Source organism: Lethenteron reissneri, chromosome 2 (genome assembly GCF_015708825.2).
Source record: "Lethenteron reissneri isolate LAM-NWPU_2019-01 chromosome 2, ASM1570882v1, whole genome shotgun sequence".
In the NCBI taxonomy this organism is placed as follows: domain Eukaryota; kingdom Metazoa; phylum Chordata; class Hyperoartia; order Petromyzontiformes; family Petromyzontidae; genus Lethenteron; species Lethenteron reissneri.
Window position 1 is genome coordinate 4,562,358 of NC_083780.1, and position 18,261 is coordinate 4,580,618.

The 18,261-nt window shown below is 45.3% G+C and overlaps 1 protein-coding gene across 1 annotated transcript in view; it reads left to right on the plus strand.

Moving 5' to 3' along the window:
* Positions 1 to 14,434, plus strand: part of LOC133341581 (slit homolog 2 protein-like) — a 120,186-nt gene extending 105,752 nt beyond the window's left edge. The window contains exons 5-6 of the mRNA XM_061550220.1: positions 11,744 to 11,963; positions 14,277 to 14,434. Coding sequence (XP_061406204.1) covers positions 11,744 to 11,963; positions 14,277 to 14,434 — 378 coding nt within the window. The remainder of the gene's footprint in view (positions 1 to 11,743; positions 11,964 to 14,276) is intronic.
* The last annotated feature ends 3,827 nt before the right edge of the window (positions 14,435 to 18,261 follow it).

Sequence of the window (18,261 nt, forward strand, 5' to 3'; positions counted from 1 at the left end):
GCCTCTGCGTCTATCCACTGCTCGATAAAGTGACCATATTTCACCACGCTGGTGGGAGGGGGGCGGGGTGAGTGTCACCCCACACCAATATTAAACAACTAAGAGTGGACTCATTTTATCGCCTTAGTTGAATAGACTAAGAACATTGTTCAATGAAATACTGTACACAGGACTGGAAATTAACTGAAAATTCACAAACTCTAGACATTCGTCAAAGCGCACTTGCCTTGAAGGGAAAATAAAATATGAAATGTTGCGGGCACGTGTATTTACGAGACGTGAAGAAGGGGAGCGTGTGTGTGAGTTTTTTTTTGTTATCTGTGCTTGTGTACCACTGCTTGCCAAGGCGGTATCAACAAGCAATTTGTAAAGTTACACGAGGCATCGTCGAGTCGACTTAGGCTGTGACTTCAGGAACACATTCAGACCCAATGAATACAGCACCCGACGTGGCTGGTGAGTCTACGGGAGATTTTCCTGGGTGATAATACATTTACGGAGTTGCCCGCAAGCGCAGGGAAGTTGCCGACACTGACTCATGTCGGCCTGGACCTAAACCAGTTGAAGAGATTGGTTTGTTTGCTCTTTCATCGCGTGCTGTAGACACGAGGCTCGATCCGAACTCGGGCAAAGCGCTCAGCGCTGGCGGCGCTCAATGCCCCGCGTCAGTTGTCAATCTCTCCAGCGAGGAGTAACAGAATAAGGTGCAGCGATGCAATTGCATGGCTCAGCCTGAAATAAGTACCTGGTGTGGTGTGTAAACATCGCCACTCGGGATACAAATGCGGGCGAGCGTCGTGCTATCTGACCACCCCCTCGTCTACCGTGCTGGTCTTCATAGGTGCTCGCTCACATCACTTGCCCCAAAAGGTTGATGAGGCTATGTGGGGGATCTTTGTTTTGATGTAATTATTCGTAACAAATCACTATCGCAGTGGCAATGGCAGGAGCCTCAGTGTCTCGTGTCTCCACCAGTGCCGTCAGACTGTCAAACACGCCGGGCTCGAGCTTCGTGATCTGATTTGTGAACAAAAGCAGCTCTCGCGTTGAAGTGGGGATTCCCGCAGGCACAGACGCGAGGCTTCTGCTCTGGCATTCCACAGATGCCCCTGGGCACGAACACTGCGAGGGACAGGCAACAGTTTAGAGGCGGCTCACAACGGCCTCCCCTTGCACGCGAGCGGCGTCGCGTGTGGTCCAACATTTATACGAGCTGCCTCTTACTGAAGATTTCCCTGCAAAACATTCTTCATAAAACATTTGTAGTGCTTAGTACATTTAGAAATCACTTGTATAAATGTATTGTTTCGGAGTTGTGTTGTTATATCTATTTGCTTCTTAATTTTAATTAATGTAATTGGTTTGGATCATAAGTGTAATTATTAATTTATGTATCCCTTGAAAATATGCTCGCCATGATCATCTCACTACTGGGTGAAGGTCTTTGCAATCCGTAGTCACGACCATGCGAAGTTTTAATCCACTTCGCACCTGCACACGAGCTGCTGTCATTACTCCATCTCCATGGTGGACGTACTTCAGGGCGCGTTCCCTCCCTTGGCTGCCACCTCGCTATTGTTATCGACCATGGTCAATGTGCATTGGCCATCGTGGATTATTCCATCATCCCTTCTCGTTCCGTAGCCTGGCCAAGCCTGCTTACTTGTATCTGTTTGATGTAACTTGCTAAAGTGTATTCTCTGATCCACGTGTTACTCTGTCTCTCAATGTCATTCCAAGAATGTAACTCTGAGTGCTTCTGTGCGCACTTCTTATTTGTGCTTCTGAACCATTTGCCATCGGAGGTGGTTCACACGGATAAACATGTCTAGTTGTAGGCACATTGGAATGTTACGTTTCATTGTGAAGTTCAGATTTACAAAGGTACTCCAACCTGCTCTAGTGTGTATTGTTTTATTGGCATTGTTTTAGTCTAATTTTAGGTGATGCTAAAACCTTGAATGCGGAAGCAATGTTTTAGCAAATAACACCTTGTTACAACTTAAATTATACAATGAATATCCTCAAGAATTTCGATTGAAACTGTATTATTGCAGGTAATTAAATTATTCATAATAAAAAAAAATATTACATGCACTCATATCGTGAACTAAACACCAAATTCCTGTACAACAAGTGTAATAATCAAATTTAATAATTGTTGGAGGGACACAACTTGAAAATATCCTACTTAGGGCTATTATAGAGATCAGATCGTGATCCAAATGGTAACATGTACAGGTGACGTCTATCATTTGGAGCGCGTTTGAACAATATTTGGACCCTTAATTCTCAGCGTTCCATTTTTCCCTGAGATCAAATGTCAATCCGTAGATACTGCTCGCCATGACCTATGGATCAGAAATATAAAAATAAAAAGTGACAAAAAATATTGACTTTTACCCCATCATAAAAAGTCACCGCGAATGAAACACGAATATTGGTTAAATACTTCTGTTTGTAAAAGGAATGTCGAGCCCCCCCCCCTTTGATTTATCTTCCCCCCACCCCTGTCCATTCCCCAGAGGGGTATCCGTGTTATGGAAGTCGACACCAGGGATCCAGGGATATAGAGTGTATTGAAACACATGGCATAGACACGTTCAAAATATAAAAGTTGGTAACAATCATTGTACTTCGCATTGTGGTTTATTAGTAATACATCGGCATTGTGCGACCCCCACTGCCACTGTGTAGCATATTATTACATGTCTGAGTCCATAATTGGCAATAAGTAACGGCAAAGCAGTTATAAGTGACACAGAATTGTGCGCAGTTTCGTGTATACAGTACACGACTTCCCTGAAGGCATTCACCATCAGCGAGCGCGATGCTGATCACACACGGTTCGAATTCGACTTCCAGGCCATACGCCATCGCCGCACACGCGTCGAATAAAAAGCAAGGGACAAAAGTCCTTAGTTACTAACAAACTCCTATCATTTTTCATTGCTGGAGGAGTTGCCCTCCTACCTGAAAATCCTGGCTCCGCCTCTGCGTCTATCCACTGCTCGATAAAGTGACCATATTTCACCACGCTGATGGGAGGGGGGAGCGGGGAGAGTGGGACCCCACACCAATATTAAACAACTAAGAGTGGACTAATTTTATCGCGTTAGTTGAATAGACTAAGAACATTATTCAATGAAATACTGTACACAGGACTGGAAATGAACTTCAAATGCACAAACTCTAGACATTCGTCAAAGCGCACTTGCATTGAAGGGAAAATAAATCTATTAAATGTTGCGGGCACGTACATTTACGAGACGTGAAGAAGGGGAGCGTGTGTGTGTGTGAATTTTTTTGTTATCTGTGCTTGTCTACCACTGCTTGCCAACGCGGATCAACAAGCAATTTGTAAAGTTACACAAGGCGTCGTCGAGTCGACTTAGGCTGTGACTTCAGGAACACATTCAGACCCAATGAATACAGCACCTGACCTGGCTGGTGAGTCTACGGGAGCTTTTCCTGGGTGATAATACATTTAGGGAGTTGCCCGCAGGCGCAGGGAAGTTGCCGACACTGACTCATGTCGGCCTGGACCTAAACCAGTTGAAGAGATTGGTTTGTTTGCTCTTTCATCGCGTGCTGTAGACACGAGGCTCGATCCGAACTCGGGCAAAGCGCTCAGCGCTGGCGGCGCTCAATGCCCCGCGTCAGTTGTCAATCTCTCCAGCGAGGAGTAACAGAATAAGGTGCAGCGATGCAATTGCATGGCTCAGCCTGAAATAAGTACCTGGTGTGGTGTGTAAACATCGCCACTCGGGATACAAATGCGGGCGAGCGTCGTGCTATCTGACCACCCCCTCGTCTACCGTGCTGGTCTTCATAGGTGCTCGCTCACATCACTTGCCCCAAAAGGTTGATGAGGCTATGTGGGGGATCTTTGTTTTGATGTAATTATTCGTAACAAATCACTATCGCAGTGGCAATGGCAGGAGCCCCAGTGTCTCGTGTCTCCACCAGTGCCGTCAGACTGTCAAACACGCCGGGCTCGAGCTTCGTGATCTGATTTGTGTACAAACGCAGCTCTCGCGTGGTGGTTGGGATTCCCGCAGGCACAGACGCGAGGCTTTTGCCCTGGCAGTACACGGCTGTCCCTGAGCACGAACACTGCGAGGGACAGGCAACTGTTTAGAGGCGGCTCACAACGGCCTCCCCTTGCACGCCAGCGGCGTCGTGTGTGGTCCAACATTTATACGAGCTGCCTCTTACTGAAGATGTCCCTGCAAAACCTTCTTCACAAAACATTTGTAGTGCTTAGTACATTTAGAAATCACTTGTATAAATGTATTGTTTCGGAGTTGTGTTGTTATATCTATTTGCTTCTTTATTTTGATTACTGTAATTGGTTTGGGTCATAATTGTAATAATAATTTATGTATCCCTGAGAAATATGCTCGCCATGATCATCTCATTACTGGGTGAAGGTCTCTGCAAGCCGTAGTCACGACCATGCAATGTTTTAATTTACTTCGCACCTGCACACGAGCTGCTGTCATTACTCCATCTCCATGGTGGACGTCCTTCAGGGCGCGTTCCCTACCTTGCCAGCCACCCCGCTATTGTTATCGACCATGGTCAATGTGCAGTGGCCATCGTGGATTATTCCATAATCCCTTCTCGTTCCGTAGCCTGGCCAAGCCTGCTTACTTTTATCTGTTTGATGTAACTTGCTAAAGTGTAAATTTCGATTTAAAGCTTTCGTGACTGCAGGGATTCATCTTCTTGGTTCTTTCGGTAAAGTCACGTAGAAGGGAAGTAATAAAATAATAAAAAAATAAAACATAATAAAATAATTCTCACGACGTTTCGGCCACAACGCAAGTAGCCTTTCAAGACCATCACCTTACCCTACATTGCTGGGGTCACAAAAAAGATCTCCAAAATCCTGATTAAACACAAGATCCAGGTCCGATTCAACACAATACATAAAATCCGTGATCTGGTCCCGTCTGTAAAATATGTGGTTCCAGACATACAGTACCCTGGCGTCTACAAACTAAGTTGCCTCTGTGGTAGCAGTTACATTGGAGAAACCAAACGACATGTCTCGGGCTGCATCCGTGAACATAAAGCAGACTTGAAACACGGTAGGACAAACACCTCAGCCGTGGCAGATCACTGTTACAATTCAGTGGGCTCACATGATATTGACTTCTCCAAGACAGAGGTTCTCTGCAAGCCATCTGGCTATCATGAGAGATTCGTTCATGAGGCGATCCACATATACAAACACAGAGACAATTTCAACCAAGAAGATGGATTCCGGCTTAGCAATCATTGGAAGGACGTAATAAACCATTTCGGATCTTAACTGATTGTGTTCACGTTTACGGTGACTTTCAGACCGCGTTCCACTCACCGGCATTGTATTCTGCGCAGGGAATGGATTCTTTGCTCCGCTGCAAGTTTTCCTCGCACTACTCTCCCATTGACATATTTCGTTGCTTCCTCTTAGTATCTTTCACACGACGGTCAATGGTACAGTGTATAATAACAAATAGTATAACATTTATATGCTTAATACAATGTACAAAGTAATATATAGTATCGTAATTGTATAGTGAATATACAGCAGTGTGATACACATTAGGGTGGGTAGAATAATACATAGTGTAATATTACAATGTATAAGGTGGTTTATAGCAATACAGTATATCATTTAATGTTGGGTTTGTCTATGGCAGTATGTAGTACGGTGTAGACTCGTGTGATGTAAGATAATAAAGTTTAGATGGAAGCATATTATATTTTTTACGACATAGAATTGTAATGTATTACTTACTGTTAGTAACTCAGCTTATTGTAGAGTATATTTAATATACTGATGATACTATGTAGTTTATACTTTAGTTGTTTACGTGGTGGTTTTGGTTACCGCAGCTACATACTATTAACACTCCTTCCCTTTATTAATGCTACCCCTATCACGTCCTTTTGATGCTGCTAATCCTGCATAATGCACGGGCATAAGTAGCACTAATCACATAACCTCCCGTTGATGCTGCTAATCCTGCATAATGCACGGTCATAAGTAGTACTAATCACATACCTGCATTTCCCATAAATATGCTATATTCCTCTTGATATGCATATTCTTTTGTTAAGGCTCCCCCTTTCTTCCCCCCTTCCAACCCAGCTTATATACATGCTCCAAGCACGTGTGCTGTTTCATTCAGACGCTGTCGCCTCGACAGACCTGGTTTTCACCTGAGGACGGCTACTTGCGTTGTGGCCGAAACGTCGTGAGAATTATTTTATTATGTTTTATTTTATTACTTCCCTTCTACGTGACTTTGCTAAAGTGTTTTCTCTGATCCACGTGTTACTCTGTCTCTTAATGTCATTCCAAGCATGTAACTCGGAGTGCTTTTGTGCGCACTTCTTATTTGTGCTTCTGAACCATCTGCTATCGGAGGTGGTTCACACGGATCAAAATGTCTAGTTGTAGGCACATTGGAATGTTACGTTTCATTGTGAAGTTCAGGTTTGCAAAGGCACTCCAACCTGCTCTCGTTTGTATTGTTTTATTTGCATTTTTTTAGTCTCATTTCAGGTGGTGCTAAAACCTTGAATACGGAAACAATAAATTTCGATGTAAAGCTTTCGTGACTGCAGGGATTCATCTTCTTGGTTCTTTCGGTAAAGTCACGTAAAAGGAAAATAATAAAATAATGAAAATAAAACATAATAAAATAATTCTCACGACGTTTCGGCCACAACGCAGGACGGCTGCTTGCGTTGTGGCCGAAACGTCGTGAGAATTATTTTATTATGTTTTATTTTTATTATTTCCCTTCTACGTGACTTTACGGAAACAATATTTTAGCAAATAACACCTTGTTACAACTTTAATTATACAATGAATATCCTCAAGAATTTCGATGTAAACTGTATAATTGCAGGTAATTAAATTATTCATAATAAAAAAAATAATCTTATATGCACTCATATCGTGAACTAAACACCAAATTCCTGTACAACAAGTGTAATAATCAAAATTAATAATTATTGGAGGGACACAACTTGAAAATATCCTACTTAGGGCTATTATAGAGATCAGATCGTGATCCAAATGGTAACATGTACAGGTGACGTCTTTCATTTTGGAGTGCGTTTGAACAATATTTGGACCCTTAATTCTCAGCGTTCCATTTTTCCCTGAGTTCAAATGTCAATCCGTAGATACTGCTCGCCATGACCTATGGATCAGAAATATAAAGTGCCAAAAAAGATTGACTTTTACCCGATCATAAAAAGTCACCGTGAATGAAACATGAATATTGGTTAAATACTTTTGTTTGTAAAAGGGCTGTCGAGCCCCCCCCCCCCCCCCCTTTGATTTCTCTTCCCCCCACCCCTGTCCATTCCCCAGAGGCGTATCCGAGTTATGGAAGTAGACACCAAGGATCCAGGGATATAGAGTGTATTGAAACACATGGCATAGACACGTTCAAAATATAAAAGTTGGTAACAATCATTGTACTTCGCATTGTGTTTCTGCTGGTGTCAATTCCCATACATGCCCTCTGTGTGTACCTTAATTGTTTGGTCGATAAAATATTTTTGGTTAAAAAGGCTTTCGACAGTATGCACGGGGAATGTATTCTCAACACCTACGGTTTACCAGACAAGATAACAGACGTCATGAAGAGCTTTTTGCGATGGCAGTCAATCTCCAGTGCAATATGAAAGATACAAAAGTGAAATGGTTCCACATTGTTTGACAAAGATATGCTTAATTAATTAAAGTGCGGAGTGCAGTAACTTCATAGGCGTAATGTAGGTACAACAGCGATGATGTTCAAGGCCTTCAGTTGATTGAGTCAGATAAGTGAGCTGGGTCAATTTGTCAAACACTCCACCGGGAAGAGCCGATAGCCGATTGCTCTCCAGATGTAGCTGCTGCAGATTCACCAGGCTGTCAAACAGCCCAGCAGGGAGAGACGTGAGTTCCTCAATGCGCAAGGACCTTAGACACTCGCTCTACGCTGTTTTACGAAGACTCTAGCAGAGTGAATGTAAATACGACTCCACGGAGCACTAGCTACACGTGACTCACACATCAAGCTTGTTAAACGCATTAGGAAATTAATCATTCAAAGCTCTTTGTCTATCCACTGCTGGATGAATTGATGACATGTCACCAGGCTGGTTGTAACCACTGAGAGTCGATGCATTGTCTAACTTTAATTGAATAGACTAAGAGACATATTAAATTAAATAAACAGCTAGGACTTGACAATACGTCCACAAAAAACTCTACACAGTCGTCAATAGCGCTGTCTTAAAGGGAAACAAATATATTATAGGTGAAGTTGTGGTTACATTGAACATGATTTCCCTTAAACCACCCAAGTAAGAGGCAGCGTACCCACCACTCTCTCACATTTACAATAAAAACAACGACTTTCTAGAAATGGTCGTAATTAAATAACCGTGTAAAACACATTACCATTCGTCATCGCGAGAAGGCAGAGGAAAGGGGACTGAGAGAGAGGAAACTGAGAGCTCCGCGCAGCCGAGCCTGGCACAAGCACCCCATCGGTTGTAGAGGTGTTTTACCAATCTTCAACTCTGTTGAAGTGGTGATGATCATCACTCGCTTTTGATGTTCTCCGTTGCTGATGATCAAACCCAGGTCACCATGTTCATAGCGCAGTGCGCTAAACACTCGTACCACAACTCCTCACTTTCTATCTCACATTAGCAACAAAAAAACGTCTACATATGTTCATAATGAAACGACTGTGTTAGGCTACTTCATCATTCATCATCACGAGGAAGCTGCTGAGCGAGGCGAGGAGGCTGAGAGCTCCGCGCAGCTCACAGTCCCAGGGGTTGTTCAACAGCCAGATGTGAGTGAGGCTCTTGAGGTTGTCAAAGGCGCCCTTGGGAATGCTCTTCAGCTGCCCCGCGTTGATCCGCGATTGCTTTGCACTGCGTTCTAACACGTTCCTTCGGAGTGGGCGACTAAGTGGGCAGGTAGGAACTTGGTTGGACAGCGCATTCGTGCACGACAGAAAGCTCGCGGTCACGTGACGCACTTTAACCGATCCGGGAGCGTACTACACGTTTGGGAGGGGCTATGCACGACAGACAAATAATCCCTGGTGGGCAGTGTGGAACCTGTTGTTCCTACCTGTATTAACACTGCAATGCAAGTCACTGAGCAGAGAGTGAAATCAAACAGGTGAGGAGTATACACGATGGGCATTGGTGCGGCTTGAGATTTATCAAATCAGTGATGGTCGATAGTAGTGATGATGCAGATAATGATTGTTACGTAATCTTTCTCGTTTAATACACATTCTCTCACCCTCTCACACATGCATTGCCTTCCTAGTGCCAATACTTAAACACCATATCAGGTGCAGTGCTCAGTTAAGGCTGAGTCGACCGAGGGGACGCCCATGTCGGGTTCAGATAGTCGAGGATACTAGACACGTCCCAGAATACAACTTGAATGTACTATATCCCGGCATAGGAATGTAGAAATTCTCACAGCTGTACGCAGGGGTGTTTGGGAGTATAGCGCATCTGCTCGACCTGAGTTGGTGTGATAACCAGTTAAATACTATACCCCATGGCGGATTCGATCTCCTGGTTCGACTAAAGGAACTAAAGTTGTATACCGACCAGTTGACGGCTCTGCCCACTGGTGTCCATCTCAAACTGAACCAAATAACGCGAGTGGAGCTGCACAATCACAGCTGGAGACCGTTCCACAGGTCCAGGTTTTACCCACAAGCACTGCAGTCCATGTGCACGATGCATGGTCATAGGGGGCTCTCACGTCATTGTTTAGCCAAGGTGAAGTGGTGACTTTACACACTTGGGTCAGGTTGTGAATCATTGATCCATTCGTCAGTGAACCTTCATCTAAGCCCGTGAGTGTTCTCACACACAAACTCTTTAATAATCGCACTCTTAGTGCAGGAGTCTCAGGAACTTGCCATAAGCTCAGCAGTTCAGTTCCGGCCCGTGCCATCGGCTCCCCGTGTTCTCTCCAGTGCGGCCAACTGCCGCACGTGAAACATCGCCAAACGAATCACTAAGAATGGCGAAGTGTGGAAACATATTCAGTCTGATGTCATTGTGAAGTCACTAGAGTTAAGAAGACTTAAACGTAGCAAACCGATACCCCACCTATGTGGGGAAATGCAAGCATATATGCTTGCATTTCCCCACATAGGTGGGGTATAGTGATGCACGTGTAGATTTTAATGTTTTTAGATGTGTAATAAAGCAGTCAAAATGCAAACAAATGGTATGCCCTGTCCTTGAAATTGATTGGTCCACACCCGAGATGGCTTTTCTTAGAGCCTAGTCTCCACTGGTGTTGGACCAGATGACACCAAAAGGCGCACAACTCAAAAACAGCGCACAGCACGTCAGTTTTGGTGCCAGATAAAAGGGTAAAAATCTTTTACTATATCTTGCTACTGGCAAAGGAGGTTTCAATGTAAATTATTACCATGAGCTCTCAATACTATGATAGTGCGCTGTTTTTGAGTTGTACGCCTTTTGGCGTCATCTGGTCCAACACCAGTGGAGACTACGCTCTAAGAAAAGCCGTCTCGGGTGCGAACTAATCAATTTCAAGGACAGTGCATATCATTATCAGAGTTGTCTCTTTTTGTTTGCATTTTGACTGCTTGTGTTGTAGTTATTGCAAACATGATCCCTTGTATAAAGGTGTCAGTTTTGGTGCCAGATAAAAGGGTTAAAACCTATTTCTATATCTTGCTACTGGCAAAGGAGGTCTCATAATGTGTAATAAAGCACTTCCACGACGACGGTAGACTTGTGTCTTTTATTAACGATTACTGCACAGCTCCGCTCTCTCTCTTCCCGGATGGTTCCATTCTCTCTCCTCTTGCCATGAAGCACTCGATCCCTCGTCCACCGTTGCAGCGTGTCTCTGTCTCTCTTCTCGCGCTCGCTGCTGGTTGGCGGCGCGCAGGGAGGAGAGAGGGCTCCGCTGGCCGAGGTCGCCACGTGGCCGGTGGCGAGACAAGGTAGGCGATGATGCAGTCCGGATTCAGGCTTCCCACACCGACCCCGAGTCCTCTTACTGCCTCTCCTTGTATTGCTTTCGGCGGAGCTAGGCTCCGCCTCTAGGCACGCCCCTTCGTAGAACCTTCTCGATGCTTCTCGTACATATCCACGAGCTCCGCCGATTACCTTTGGCCCAGATTTAACCCTTCCCTCTGATTGGATATGAATAACCCAGCAGTGACTATGCAGCCCTGTGTCGTCCCTTAGGTGGCGCTCTCTCATTACAGATGTAATACTTCGTCATCCATACTAAATGTAATGTTAAGGACGAAACTGATTTGCTTTGTTACCCTGAGTATCAACTCACTAAAAGTCATTGCTGTTCAGCAATTTCTCGCGACATGTAATGAACGTTTATGTTCCATCGTTTGATTCCATTTGTACCAAGTTGATATTTGCTTTGGAACCAGCGTTGGCTCTACCCGTTGGGATGCTTCAGAATTGCCAATTAATCCTTAATATCATGACCTGGCATTGATATTACAATTTGAATAAACAATTTATATTATGCATTGTCTTAATTTATTCATAACGGCTCGCATATATAGGTAAGAAAACAAATGCTCGCAGAATATGACACTAACTGTCTGGCTGTAGTGACCTATAATCCAAGCATATGCTGGTGAATTTTCACATCTTGTATTTGTCTGGGAATCGGCTGATAGTTGTTCCCGAGGTGGTGTTTGACCACCTGGTCAAACTGCAGGAGCTGTATTTGAATACAAACCAACTGTCGGCTCTACCCACCGGAGTGTTTGACAAACTGACTCAGCTAACTATTCTGAGTTTGCGTGAAAACAAACTGACGGCTCTGCCCGCCGGAGTGTTTGACAAACTGACCCAGCTCACTGAACTGAGTCTGCGGGACAACCAGCTGAAGAGCATTCCCAGAGGAAGTTTTCTGGGCGGGTGCCTCTCTAGATCTGGATGCACAATGCCAATCTGAAACCTGTTCTTCTCGACTGCGTGACGCATGGATGTGTCGAGGCTGTGTGTGGGAGTAACCACCTTGCACAGACCACGGCCACGTGCAGTGAAGTCGTTAACGATCGGCTACTGCACGAAACTTTCAGTCATCAGCAGGTGCGCCCCGCTCTGATACTTTGTCGATTCCAGTTCAGGTGACTGGTTGGTGGTTGGTTATTATTGGTTGCAGTTCTTCTTCAATTACATAGTTTGCCGTACAGCTTCGTTAAATATTTACTCAGATCAATTGCTCGAGTTGGCCATTGTGTGCCGACGACGGTGCCGAAACATTGCAAGAAGAGTAATGGCGAACCTAGAACCCTGGGTACCAATGTCAGTGTAACGACCACCAAATTTGGAATCACAACAGAGCTACTAACCGCTGCCTAGATTAGTAAAGTTTAATTCAAGAATTTAGATGATTCTGGAATGTTGAACGATTCCTTAAGGAGTATTATATTTTAAATATAATTATTATTAATCATCATCAACATCGCGAACGTAACCTTCTCTTCCCAGTACTGAACGAGTGAGGGCATTTGGTGTTGCCAATCGAGGCGACGTTTCCCGAGTTCGGCCCGAGCCACTCACCGACTGAGACGCAGGCTGTGTGAACAGGCGCAGTCCCATGGGTTGTTGTACAGATAGATTCAAATTTCAAGTTTTATTTATTAGGTATAGCCCTGTGAGCCATTCGGCTCTTGAATCGGGTGCAACCGCAACAAACAAAAAAACAAAAACATGAACAAGAAACATCTTAAAGTGACTATGTGCAAGCAGAAAATCCAAGAAAAGACAGCAAAATATTGCAGAAAAAGCACCGTACACCAACACTGTGTGCAAAAATCCCAGTGGGATGCAAGTCAAACAACAACAACCACAAGACAACTTAGTATAAGGCCATCAGTCTAACTCTGTGCTACAACAAACAAACATGACTAAACCGAAACACTTTTCAAAAATCACCAAAATAAAGCCATAAAAGCAATGAAACAGTGATCATAGGAACTGTGACCGAATTTTCACAATAAACGACGAAAACAACATGTATTACCAAACTCTGCAGCCATAGCTGGCTGCATGAATCACTCCACAACAGCAGGAGCATCAGTCGGAGTTTCAACATTTTTCAATGCACCTTTAAGATCAGCACACTAAATCAAAACACAGATCATACTTTGCAGCAATCATCCGGAGCGAAACATTTTATTTTAGGCCACTAAATTGCAGTGGCAGATGGCTGAGGTTGACTTGCGCCAATCACAGAGGCCGCGCGACAGCGACTGATGATGAGCCCTATGTATGCGTCACAGGCACATATATCACACATATATTATTTCATATTTTATTCTTGCGTTTGAAACTTCCATTTAAAACACGACACCGTTCATCACTCGCGCACCGTAACAGTCCGAGTGTATGATGCTTCGGATCTTCCATGTCGTGTTAACAATGAATATACATTGTCACCGTTACTCCAGAGAGGTCTATACATATCATGTGTCTACGATGGTTGATTTAATTAGATACTTTATAATGGATATGATATGCTAACGTTTCGTGCAATTGCCCTACTTCAGACCAGAAAGAGAGGGCAGTTTTTCTGATGTGTGGTTGAAGCCCGCGTCCGACAATGAGGTGTCTTGAAACCCGTCGAGAATCTGGAGTTGCCGCATGAACCCAGTCTCCCATTGGGTAGCAAACACACTCCCCCGAACAGTGTGGACAGAGAAACATTTGATGCCCGATAGGGACTAAATACATTTACAAAAATATTGAGTGATACACACTCATCTGAGTCTGAAAATCCCAGGGACACGTTTTACAGACACAGCTGCCTCTACTCGCATCAGCAGTTTAAGCATGTTCTGCTCCACCAACGTTTTTAGGTTAGAGCGGCCGTATGCAGGGTTAGCGGTCGCCAGAATGGGGCAGCGCGCATTGACACTCATCATGATGCTGGCCTGGATAACGGAGGCGCAGCGGAGAGACAGAGAGAAGATTTAGGAAAAACGGTGTATATGCGTGGATTGTTTCGCTTTCCAACATGTGTTTGTCTTCCGTGTCTGTAAATACCCTTTGTTCCTCTATATCACAGCTCCCCCATACCCCACAAGTTGAAGAACCTTCGTCTGAGCTAAAGATCAACATCGACATTTGATCATAGCGATTGCCAGCCAAACGCAATGGTCGATTCGACTCGCGTCCCCACCGCTACCGTTCAGCCTCTGCCACCGGCGCAGAACACTGGCTGGTCAAAGCGCGGCAGGAGAGCGCCCCCGGTCGCCTTGACGACATGACCTCGTGGATGGAGGTGCGATCCCTGTCGGCCATCTTGTCGTCCTGCGCCTGTTCACTTGGCCTGTGTCTCAGCCGGTGGCTCGAGCCGAACTCAAGCTAAGTGCTCAGCGCTGGTGGTGCTCAAAGCCGCGGGTGTGTTGTCAATCTCTTCATGAAGATGTCAAAGAATAAGGTGCAGCCCTGGAAATGCCTGGCTCACGTCACTGATAAATGAAGGGCCTCCACTGGAGGGAGCTCTAGAGAGCTCCTCTGCAGGCTACGTGGCCTCCTGCTTTTCACTGACCAGAAGTTCTGGAAGTGGTTTATACACTCATGATTTACTCCACGTCACGCGACCTGCCGATCAACGGACTGTGCCATACGATTGATAATGCCGGTTGACATGGACGAAAGGATTTAAGAAACTAACCAATTATTTCGACTGCCATGCCGGAAGATCATGCCAGCCCAGTGTGCTAACTATTTCACCAAAGCAAACACATTCTATGGACTCATGGTCATAAAAGAAATTACCATAATATACACTTAAGCATCAACAGCTACACACTCTTCATTATCACCCGTCGTAATCAGCACTGCGCTCTTATTCATCCACTGCTCTCATTCTGCACTCGTCCAATGTATGTGTAGTGGCGGTACGCGCTGACAAGGAGGGGGCGTGTGTGTGTACGCGCGCCGGGCGTGGCTACATCGAGTGTGGTGTTGACGCGCGCCGACAGTGATGGATCACGGGGCGGCGCGGGGTGCGTGGTTGTGCGCACTGACACGATGTGGGAAATAGGATCGTGGGCAGCGCGCAGTGATTGGTCAACTGGGGTGGGTGCTCTCAGCGACGTCCGCATGGAGGACTATAAAGGGGGACGCGCGGGAGCACTCGAGGAGTTGATAACCAGCTGAAGATCGAAGACGGAGTTGAAGAGATAGGGCCCTGAGACCCCTAGTCCCGCTGTCCTTGTAAGGGCCGGGACCCTGTGCGGCTCAGAGGCGAGGCTGTGGGACCCGTGGCCTGACGTCCATGTGGGACGAGGCTGTGGGACCCAGGGTCGAGACTGTTAACCCAACCGGGTGGGTTCCGAGAAGCTACGGGGCGTAAGAGCCCGTGTGGGTGTAGCCAGGGGAACCTCGTGGGTTAGGCAGCAGTTAGCCACCCGTGTAATATAAGTTGGTGTTAATAAAGAGTGTGCTACCCGTCAGAGTCGTCTCCCGCCAAGTTACTACTTTACATATGCCCCAAGGACTCTGAGCTACTTTCGAAACCGGTCTCGTAGAAGCGAATGCTGAGTGGTGGTGCATTCAGACGACATCGTGAGTGCACGCCAGCTCCAATCAAGAACACCTGCTGGACTACATAGTGACGGCACAGTGCAGACCCATGTCCTGGACACCATGACCAAGCGTGGAACTGATCTGTCACCTATCAGGTTGCCATCAATAAGATGCGACTAAACCGCAGCAATTTGGCTCAGTGGAGAGAAAATATGGTTGTGTGCTTCGCCAAATTTAATTTGTCTAAATTCAAGCTCGAAGAAGTAAAATATCGATTTCACTGTCATGCACCATACATTAATCTCATAAGCACAGCGAGTGGGACTATGCTGTTCTGTAGTGTGTGTGGAGCAGAGGGAACTTGTATGGATCTAAGAGCTATTTCTGTGGTATCCGTTGGGTTGCACTGCACTGCGAGAGTTCCAAATGGGTTATTTGTCTCATAACGCGACACTGATTACAACCATCGCGATGACATTTAGGGAAATTACTAAAAATGATAAAAGCAGCGCCGGGGCTGACAACAGAGTGGTGCATCTGATGCATCACACTCCGGTCTATGTTTAAGAATAACAATAGTAATGCTTAGCATGCATATGGCACTCGCTTAAATGCCTCGGCATCTCGAAGTGCTTCACCCCTCATCTCATCTCAAACATTCAAAAGGCACCCCCAGTTGCAGGTGTCCCTTTGCGGCACACGTGGCCTGCAAGCGGGCATTAGTCTACCATGCAGTAGTGAGTGATGTTGCTCTGTGTAATCCCAAATGAGTCATTTGCGGGAGATATTTAGAACATGTCAAATTAGGACGATGACCCTGGCACACAATCGCCTACTCATTGTGAATGACACCACCCGACACTGTCGAGTAGGCGGTGTGCAGTGTTTGGGTTACTACTCTTAGGGACGACGGTTTTAAATATTTTGGAGTGGATTCCAGAATCGGTTTGTGTTTTAGGATTCGATGTCAATGATACCTATTTCGACTCCGATTCTAAACCTTCCAACCCATCCCCCATAAAAAAAACTATTGTTGCCTTTTTCATGGTACCTCCTTTTCCAGTGTCAAAATATAAGAATAGGTTTTCCCCTTTTTTGGCAACAAATCAGGTGTCAAAATGTTAAAACACCAAACTGAAACCTTTTGCAAGGAATCATGTCTGAATTAACCAAAAAACATACCCTGACAGTATATGCATTGTCTTTGAAACTGATTTGTCCACACCAGAGACATCTTTCTTTAGAGCCTAGTCTCAAACAGTGTTAGACCAGAGGACGCCAAAAGGCGAACAGCACAAAGACAACGCACTATCAGGACAATGAGAGCTCGGGGTGAGCAGCTACATCATGGGACCTCATTTGCCAGTGTCAAAATATAAGAAAAGTTTTCCCCTTTTTTCTGGCAACAAAGCAGGTGTTAAGTTTGGTCATAAACATCCCCATGTCGACACGGCAGTGGGAAGGCTGTCATCCAGTAGTAGATTGGGAATGGCTGATGTATTTTCACTGTGTGTAGACTTTGTCGTGCGGATGTCAGAGCAGACGAGACATAAATGTAGCAGTAGCGACAGTACGTACCGCCACCATTTGTTGTTATTCAAAGGAAATACGTTGCAGTGCGAGTCAAAGTGATGTCCTGCTCATCTCATGTGTAAAGCCCTGAGCGAGTGATGGAAATTCCCCGTTTCTATAACGGGGGCGAATCTCTACAAAGTTTAATGACGACTTCACACACTTTTCTTGAGATGGTTTCTTTATTGAAGACATGTTCACTTGAACAGGCGGAGACCCCCCTGCAACAGCCCCGAGTCTCCTGCGCATCTCCCTTATATACAGACCGAGGCCACGCCCCCCTTCTCGAACCTTCCCACAGACTCTGGACACTCGCTCCACCAGCAGACTCTACCGTCCTTTTCCATCACCTGACCACGCTCCCCTTCTCGATCTTTCCCATACTCACACCTGACACCTCTGTCATTACCTCCCGTGACCACTAGTCCCTTCACACCGCAGGTAGACTCTATTGTCATTACAAAAGAAAACCCACTGTTGACATCCCCCCGAAAAGATTCTCATTTTATCACAGGCAACAGTTGATTCGTTACACGCACGACATGCAAGCGTATATCATGAGTGAATGAATGGATTAATCAGTTCTTGAATTAAGTCATATTTCATCCAATGTTCATAATAATGAAGCACATTAAGCCAAATCCTGCATCTCCATCAATTGTGAAGGCACAATCTCTGTTTATATAAAACATCAGTCGAGTACACATGCAAATGGATATGGGTAACATCAAGCAATTCCCTTTTGCAATAAAGCATCCTTCATTAAACCGCAGCACACAACACAGGGATCAAGTTCTCAATGAAGCGAGGGGATGAGACCTTACTGGGCCAAACACCCCCTCGGGGAGACTCTCTATGCGATTGTTTTGCAAATAAAGGTGCTGGGAGCTGTCAGGCACCCCAGAGGGAACTGAACTCAGTCCTTTGCCTTCACAGTTCGTTAATTGAAGCCCAGAAGCCACGTAGCACGAACACTGCGAGAGATGTGTGGCTGCACGTGCTCCCAGCTCTGAGCGATACCCAGAGATTCCAGTACAGACCTCGCCTCCTCTAATACTCAAATCATAAAGGAACTTTCGATTTAAAGCT